This window comes from Pollicipes pollicipes, unplaced genomic scaffold, assembly GCF_011947565.3.
Source record: "Pollicipes pollicipes isolate AB1234 unplaced genomic scaffold, Ppol_2.1 Scaffold_4881;HRSCAF=5763_pilon_pilon_pilon, whole genome shotgun sequence".
Classification (NCBI taxonomy): Eukaryota; Metazoa; Arthropoda; class Thecostraca; order Pollicipedomorpha; family Pollicipedidae; genus Pollicipes; species Pollicipes pollicipes.
The window spans coordinates 58,132,935-58,141,424 of NW_023596576.1; the positions used below are offsets into that span (position 1 = coordinate 58,132,935).

Below are 8,490 nucleotides of genomic sequence, written 5' to 3' on the forward strand. Positions count from 1 at the left end.
GGGCACTGCTCCCTCTGCCTCCCCTTCCCGCGCCGTCCCCGTAGAGACGGTCCCGGCCGCTCACGAGCCTGCGGGCCTGCCGGTTGCGCCGCCGCCGCCGCCGCCTCGGGCCGCGCCAGAGAGGCGGTGCTGAGCGCCTGCCCCTGTGTTACAGACTGTGCCGGCGGGCCGAGCGGACGTCAGCCGCCGGCGCCCGCCGGTGAGTCGCCGCACGTGCGGCTCCGCTGCGTGTCCGCGCTCGTTAGGTTGGCCTGGCACTGTGTGCGGTATTTGGGGCCCGCGGTGGTTAACATGCGGCGGTGGGTGTGCGTCTGTTTGCTTTTGTGCGGGAGCGGGTCTCTACAACGTTGTATTGGCTGGAGGGCAATTAGTGTCCAGGGAATGTTTGCATTCGGAAAGCAGTATATTCGCCCGGTTCTGTCGAGCATCTGAGGTCCGTTCCTCACAGACAAACGCGGTCACGAGGTGCTGTGACGTCAGTGGTGTGCTACCTGTGACGTCACATTCGTAATGTTTTGCTGTGATGTGTCAGATAGCTGCCGTGGGACGGTGTTTCCCATGTAGGAACTGGTCTCAGGTTATCACGATTGGACATGTTAATGCGACTGTGTTGGCGTACGCTTGTGCGTCTTCAACGTGCCTTTATAGTATCTATATCCCCTTATTATCCTTGGTGTTAGGCTTTTTATTTGATCGATGCTATTTATGATCCCAGATGTGTAGCATCTGCCTGAATCGACATTTGTGGTTGTGGTGTGTGACAATCGACATTGGTGGTTCCAATGTCAATTGTCCAATGTGAATCTCCAATGTGGAATAGCCCCGCGGGGTGGGCACGTAACTCGCATTGAATTGAATCCTGAAATGTTGCTGAACAAAGAGTGGAGACATCGGCTGCGCACGAGTGTGCCTCGGCCGTTGCCGACGACAGCCAGTAGGCGTGCGTGTGCGTATGTGCGGTGCAGAGGCTGCGGTGCGGGACGGCGGCGGCGACCGCGCCTCGACGGCGGCGGGCTCGCGCTCCTCGCTGCGCTTCTCAGACGTGGCCGGCCTGGAGGAGGCCAAAGCGTCGCTAGCCGAGGCCGTCATCATGCCCGTCCAGTTCCCGCACCTCTTCACAGGTGAGCTCCGCTCGCCGGCCGGCCGCGCCGCCGGGCCGGTCGGCGGCCGCTGCGGTGCCGCGGCTGCCGCGGGCCGCCGCCGCCGCCGCGCCTTCCGCGCCCGGACGGTACCGCTTCGTCGAACCGGCTCTGCCACGTTGGTGCCCTGGTGTGCACGTCCAAGTTGGGCGCGAACTTCACCAGCGCGGCCGGCGAGTTCCGTCGGCGGTTTGGCGAACGCGCGTCCGAAGCGGGTGCGGCGCGTCTGCGCCTCACCCGCCGGCGGGCTGACGTGGCGCCGCCGCCGGCCGGGCCGGGCCGGGCCGGGCCACCCGGCCGCCCACAACGACCGCCGCGGGGGCGGGCGCTGTGCCGTCCCGGCTTCGCACGCCGTTGATGTATGACTGCCGCCGTGGCCCTTTTTGGGCGCGCGGGTGGTTTGCGTTAAGACCGCGGTCGGCGACGACGTTGGAGTGGATGAGGCGTGAAGACCCTAGTGAACGAGCGAATGGTCTCGCTGCCCGTTAGAGGCTGGCTTCGGTTTGTCGGGGATGGCGGCTGACATCGGATTTTGTACCCTTGCAACTTACGGAGGCTGCTTTGCGTGGTCGTTCTTGGATGCTAATTGGCTGGAATTCTATCCATGCAAGCTAACTTTACCGGCTTTGCCTTCCAAAAACATCCCCACATAGCTGCATTTCCGCGCTCAGACTCGGCCACACCACGCGTCGGGACGGAGAGCCGTGCTGGTCACCAGCAGCTGTCTCTCGGTGAGCGTGACACGGTCTGGCGGCCGCGGTAGCCGACTGAGTCGCCGCATCGTGTCCGTCAGGCGGCCGCCGGCCCTGGACCCGCATTCTGCTGTACGGGCCGCCGGGCACGGGCAAGTCCCGACTGGCGGCCGCCGTGGCCGGCGAGGCCGGCGCCACGCTCTTCCCTGTCTCGGCCGCCGACCTGCTCTCCTCCTACGTGGGCGAGACCGAGAAGTGCGTACGGCCGAATCCACGGCGCCGAGCTCGAACGTCCCGGTGACATGGTGTCGTCGCTGTTATGACTTCAACGCGCAACGAACTCGGCATGCTCGTAAGCGGGGATGCTGATCTGCAACAATGCTGCCAGTAATGCGCCCTTCCGCACCTAGCCGTTACAGATGTGGGCACGCGGTCGTGTATGATACTGGATGAGCCGCGGCCGGCAGCAGTCCCCGGAATCGGACTGTAGCGAGGCGCTCGCCGCCAGCAGGGCCGCCTGACCACCCCGCCGCCAGCAGGGACGCCTGACCACCCCGCCGCCAGCAGGGACGCCTGACCACCCCGCCGCCAGCAGGGCCGCCTGACCACCCCACTGTCGGCAGGGCCACCTGACCACCCCGCCGCCGGCAGGGACGCCTGACCACCCCACTGTCGGCAGGGCCACCTGACCACCCCACTGTCGGCAGGGCCGCCTGACCACCCCACTGTCGGCAGGGCCGCCTGACCACCCCACTGTCGGCAGGGCCACCTGACCACCCCACTGTCGGCAGGGCCACCTGACCACCCCGCCGCCAGCAGGGACGCCTGACCACCCCACTGTCGGCAGGGCCGCCTGACCACCCCGCCGCCGGCAGGGCCACCTGACCACCCCACTGTCGGCAGGGACGCCTGACCACCCCACTGTCGGCAGGGACGCCTGACCACCCCACTGTCGGCAGGGCCGTCTGACCACCCCACTGTCGGCAGGGACGCCTGACCACCCCGCCGCCAGCAGGGACGCCTGACCACCCCGCCGCCGGCAGGGCCGCCTGACCACCCCACTGTCGGCAGGGACGCCTGACCACCCCACTGTCGGCAGGGACGCCTGACCACCCCACTGTCGGCAGGGCCACCTGACCACCCCGCCGCCGGCAGGGCCACCTGACCACCCCACTGTCGGCAGGGCCGCCTGACCACCCCACTGTCGGCAGGGCCATGTCGGAGCTGTTCGCCCAGGCGGGCCGGCTGCCGGGCCGTGCCGTGGTGTTCGTCGACGAACTGGACGGGCTGTGTCGCGTGCGCTCGGGCCGCGAGGAGGAGCACACGCGCCGACTCAAGACGCACCTGCTGCAGCTGATGGACGGCCTGGTGGCCGGCCAGGCGGCGCGCACCTTCCTGCTGGCCGCCACCAACTGCCCATGGGACCTGGACCCGGCCTTCCTGCGCCGCTTCCAGAGGCGCGTCCACGTGCCGCTGCCGGACAGGTGCGCGGCGGCCGGCGCCTCGCCTGGCGCGGAGATTTCTCCGTGGGTATTCAGCCCCCGCCTGGGCGCATTGGCAGCATCGGCATAAATATGAAAAAGATAGTCTGGGGCTGTCGATCTTGCGGAAAGAAGATCCCATTTCAGTTATTTATACTCGCGCTGAATTATGGCATTCACCGAACCCTGACGGCCGCTCGGTCAATCTCGATAAGTGGTCGGCTTTCAAAAAGCTCGACTTACATCCCCTCGTCACTGCACTCTGGCACATGACACATGACGGACCGGTGGCGACGCCCCCGACCATCGGCCGACCGTGTCCCGCCTGACCCGGACGGGCGGGGTGGCGGGCCTGAGTCACGGCCAGCCCGGCCGGAGGGCGGGCCCGGGTGTCGTCGGCCCGGCCCGCTCCCGACGGTGACGGCCGCGGCCGGCCGGTCAGGCGCCGCCGTCGCAGCAGCCGGCGCCGCCCCGACAGAGCCCGCTCGCACGACGCTCGGAACGATCCGCTTTCGGCAGTGTGTGGCCGCGTCTTAGCCTGCAGGGTACTGCTCGGTCTGTGTCGTGGAGAGGACCCTGCCCAGACACTGGGGGAGACGGTCTGGTCCATCACGAGGGGACCCCGGCTAAGCAGTGCCGTACGTTGTTTGTTGGGCGCTGGCCGACACCGGCCGGGACAGCCGTTTTATCTGATCTGTGATGCACAGGTGCTGTTTGGCTGCTGTACGCAGAGCAGATATACGCATGGCCTCTCACATGCCTCGCATGACAGTGTCCGGTCCATGCTATGGCCAACAAGCCGGCGGCTGATGTCTGCCGTGACCCGCCAACGGCGTCTGACCCGTGCCGTGACCTGGATGACAGCTCCTCACCCGTGCTGTGCGCCGTAGGGTGCGTCTGCCCACCGCGACCTGCAGCGAGCCGCCCGCCATCTGCAGCGGCCCGCGGGGCGTGTGCTGACGCCGGCATGTGCCCGCAGCGCTGCCCAGAGACGGCTGATCGAGCTGCACCTGGCCGGCACGGCCACCAGCCTGACGGAGTCCGACTGGCGCGAGCTGCTGTCCGCCACCGACGGCCTCTCCGGCTCAGACCTGGCCGAGCTAACGCAGCACGCGCTCTATCAGCCCGTGCGCGAACTGGAGGCGGCGCACAGCTGGCGCCGTCTTGGCGACGGTGAGGCGACGGACGCCGCCGCGCCAGTGCCGCCGGCTCGCCGGCGTGTAGGCGCGATCGGTCCCGGTGCGCGCTCGGCGCCCGGCTGACCACGCCGGCGTGATTCCTCCCCGAGTCCGCACTGCTGGGCGGGGAGCAAGAGCGGGGGGGGGGGGGGGGGGGGGGCGTCGCCCTAGGCCTCGCTCACGTTTCCCGTTTATCAGCGACGTCCGGCCGGAGATAACTGCGCCGGCTGTCGCGCTGGTCCGTTAGCTGCCGAGACAGGCGTCAGCTGCCGGTGGATGTGGTACGCACCGCTCCACGCCGAGGTCCCCCCGCCGCCGTCCGGTCGGCGGTCTCGCGCCGCGCACGTGCGTGGGTGTGGGCCGGAGGAGGGGAGGGGCCGGCCGCGCCGCCGCTCGTCGCCGCCGGCCCTGTTGCGTCGGCACGTCTTCGAGTGGTCGCCGCCGTAACACAGCCAGCCACTCCGTCTGGATTAGCCCGTACGTCGCCGTCTCATTTGGCCGGACTGGCCGCAATTTACGGGGCGTGAAATGCAGGGACGTGACCGGCCGGGCCGGCGCCGGCTGACCCGGCTCGGGGCCGAGTGACGCCCGGCGGGCGGGCGCGAGCCGCCGCCAGGCCGCTTTAATGACCGGAGCTCGTGCTTCGCGCCGCGGCCCGGCGGCGTGTCGCCCACCCGCGCCGACTCGCCGCCGGCCGCGTGCGGATGGGGGATGCTGAGAGCGCTGGAGTCGAGGCCCCGCAGGTCTGCTGAGCCGGGACGGGTGCCTGGTGGTCACAGGCTGTACGCGCATCCCCCGCTTCTCTAACTGGCGGGCTTTCTCCGTGGTAAAAGTGGTGCTGACGGTGATAGATGCGGAGAAGCCGGCAGCCCTCCCGCCAAGGTGGCTTTTACAGCTCAACACTGAAACACGGAGTCGATTAACTGGAGATGGGTGACCTAATGCGGGGATCCTTCTGTTGGCGGTGGCCCGTCGCGCCTCTGCGGTGGCCGCCGCTGCGGCAGCACCCACCGAGAAATGTCCCTCCTCCACACCTTCATCTGCACTAACGGCCGCCTGCAGCGCTGTCAAGCCGCCATTTAGCGTTCACAAGTTAGCCCGGCAAAAAGCATGGGCAAGAAAGCACACCATGCCCGGGCGCGTCGAGCCAGTCAACACTCGAGACCGACAGCCGCGCTGTAATCTGCGGCCGGCCAGCTGCGCCCTCTGACGCCGTGCGCGGAGCCGGGCCTCCTCTCGCGGCGGCGGCGGCCGGTGCTCGCGGGCCGCTCATCGATCCGGTGTTTCGTCAGGCGGGTTGCCCCGGGGCGGTGGTGTGCGGCGCAGCCCGCTGGTGGGGCATGCCCTGCGGCGAGATGGCCGCCAACAAAAGGTGATGTAAGCGAGCTGGCTCTCAGCTGCTCGATTCCAGTCGTTTGTGAAGTCGTTAGGATGCGGGGCGGCCATGAGCCGGGGTGGATGTGTCCCAATTTATATGGCTTTCATGTCACACTTTATGGCCTTACTTGGCGTGCTGTTCATGTTGGCCTGGTGGTTTTCGGAGTCGGTTCTTCAAAGGAGCAGAGCTTGGGCTTTCCCCGTAAAAACCGAGCTTGAGCCTGAAATATGGACAACATAGCGGCAGAGATCCAGCAGCATCAGCGTTGTTACTGAAAGTGTTTCCAGTTTCCAGAAGAAATCTAAAGTTTTGTGTCCTGATGCGTCTGTTGTTTTTTCCTCGGAATTTTCCCTTTCTCTGGAGCAACGAACTCCCTTGAATTCATACCCCCAGGTGCCTCAAGATTAGGGTCAGGTGGTCAGGTCAGGTGGAACAGAACTGCTCACCCGTGTCAAAGGACCCGATGCTCTGCAAGCTGTTATGTTGTGCGCTCAACATGGGGCCATCCGGCGGCATTCACCACCCACGACCGCTTGGGAGGGGGACAGTTTCCAGAGGGGAGAGGGACAGTTTCCCTCTATCTGACCTGGTATGCGGTGCCCAATCGTGGGATCGGAAGGAATAAAACGGCAATTGACAGTTTCGGTTAGTCTTGCCAAGAACGTGCTGAGTTGGCCATCGTCACATGGCTGATGCAGTCAAAGGCCAGCATCACCCCAATCACGAATATCATCACGGAATCTCGAGCATCACGAAAATCCCTGAACGACTCCTTTGCCCCTTCATCAGCCGCAATGTTATTTGTACTGTAAGGGGCCGGCACAGGGAGAAAGAGCGTGTGCTTGAGCTCTGAAGAATCATGCATGCATTGAAGCTAATCAAACCATGCCAAGCAAACACCAGTTTAACTTTAGCATAAAACCCGGCCTTTACCCTTATCCAATGACATTGGAAATGCCAAGTCACCTAAGCAAGCATTTTCCGCTCTTGCGGCATGACAGCATATATATATATATATATATATATATATATATATATATATATATATATATGTATATGTGTATATATATATATATATATATATATATATATATATATATATACATGCTTGTTTTAATCAAAACGATCGCTAAATCTGCATAAGCAAGCTTTTGGATGCATCGTTCGAGGTTTTGCGTTCTCGACATAGCAGCATTTGTTAACATAAAGGATTATTCGTGCGCATTCACTCACATGGTCGTCGATGTCTTTACATTCTGACGTTTTGAGACCTTATCTCATCGCCGGATTTATACACCACCCAATAACTGAAGAATTGTGCAGGAGTATGTTTGTTTAGGGCCGAAGAGAAGTCATCGATAAAGATGCTTTATCAAACTTGACCCGGCAAGCCCGACAAGTTTAAATGCACCAATGTAGTGTATCAACGGAAATGCAATCTCGAAGGCTGCAAACTTTGCTTCATACACTACATTACTGTAACCAGGGCACTCTCGCAATGTCTGACGATACACGTACGCGACGGGGCACCTCTGGACCACATGCGACGCGAACACGGCGGGACATTAACACAGCAGCTGATGAACAACACTCACATTCAGGCATGCAATGGCAAAAGACGCCTTCAGATTTGAGAGAGCGCATTCATCAACGAATTTTCCCCAGCTCTGAACAAGCAGACACATTATTGCATGGCTCTTGAGTTATAAGGTGGTAAGCGGTAGCTACGGTACGCCTGATTGTGACTGTGTTTCTATATGTGTGTAGCGTTTTCGTTATGCATGCATCTTATACGCGTTCAAATAAAGATAGGAAATGTATATGTATATATATATATATATATATATATATATATATATATATATGTACGTCTGTGCGTGGGCGTGCGTGCGTGCGTGTGCGTGCGTGCGTGCGTGTGCGTGCGTGCGTGTGTGTGTGCATGTGGTGTGTGTGTGTGTGTGTGTGTGTGTGTGTGTGTGTGTGTGTGTGTGTGTGTGTGTGTGTGTGTGTGTGTGTGTGTGTGTGTGTGGTGTGTGTGTGTGTGTGTGTGTGTGTGTGTGTGTGTGTGTGTGTGTGTGCATGTGTGTGTGTGCGTGTGTGTGTGTGTGCATGTGTGCGTGGGGGGATGCTTAGGTAGAAACATAATCATAACAAGTTATGTGACTCTAGTCGACTACGCTTCGATCCGAAGTCCCACTCAAAAGTATTAAAACTGTCGTCGAGTCTTCTTTTGTCAATTTCAATAGACTTGGTAGATCCGGTGGTCGCCTTCAGGAGAGAGCCGTGGCATCTCGACAATTGTGTACTGGAGATGACCGTATTGCGAAACAACGCTTCTGTACTACTCCAGACGATAATTGCTTTCCGAAGAATTTTGCGGCAACATCCCTTCCGTGCCATCAACCCAGTCACAAAATACAGACTCTTCCAAGGTCGCGCAAAGGCGACGACGTTCCGACAGGATGGGATTCACGTAACCAAGCTGCGCTGTTGCAGAGGGCCGGTTCATGGCGTGCGAGTCGTCCCACCCGGACGCCTTCGCCTGCTCTGTGGCCGACATCCCCTTCCACGCGGTACGTACCGAGTCCCGGCCCGAGCACCGCCTGCCCTCCGGCGGGGGCG

General features: G+C 61.9%; 1 protein-coding gene across 1 annotated transcript; it reads left to right on the forward strand.

The window, feature by feature from the left end:
- The first annotated feature begins 1,090 nt into the window (after positions 1 to 1,090).
- Positions 1,091 to 4,574, forward strand: LOC119100659 (vacuolar protein sorting-associated protein 4B-like). The gene is made up of 4 exons (XM_037223735.1): positions 1,091 to 1,121; positions 1,933 to 1,987; positions 3,043 to 3,180; positions 4,292 to 4,574. The coding sequence occupies exons 1-4, from the start codon at positions 1,091 to 1,093 to the stop codon at positions 4,572 to 4,574; spliced, it is 507 nt and encodes a 168-aa protein (XP_037079630.1).
- Positions 4,575 to 8,490: the final 3,916 nt, after the last annotated feature.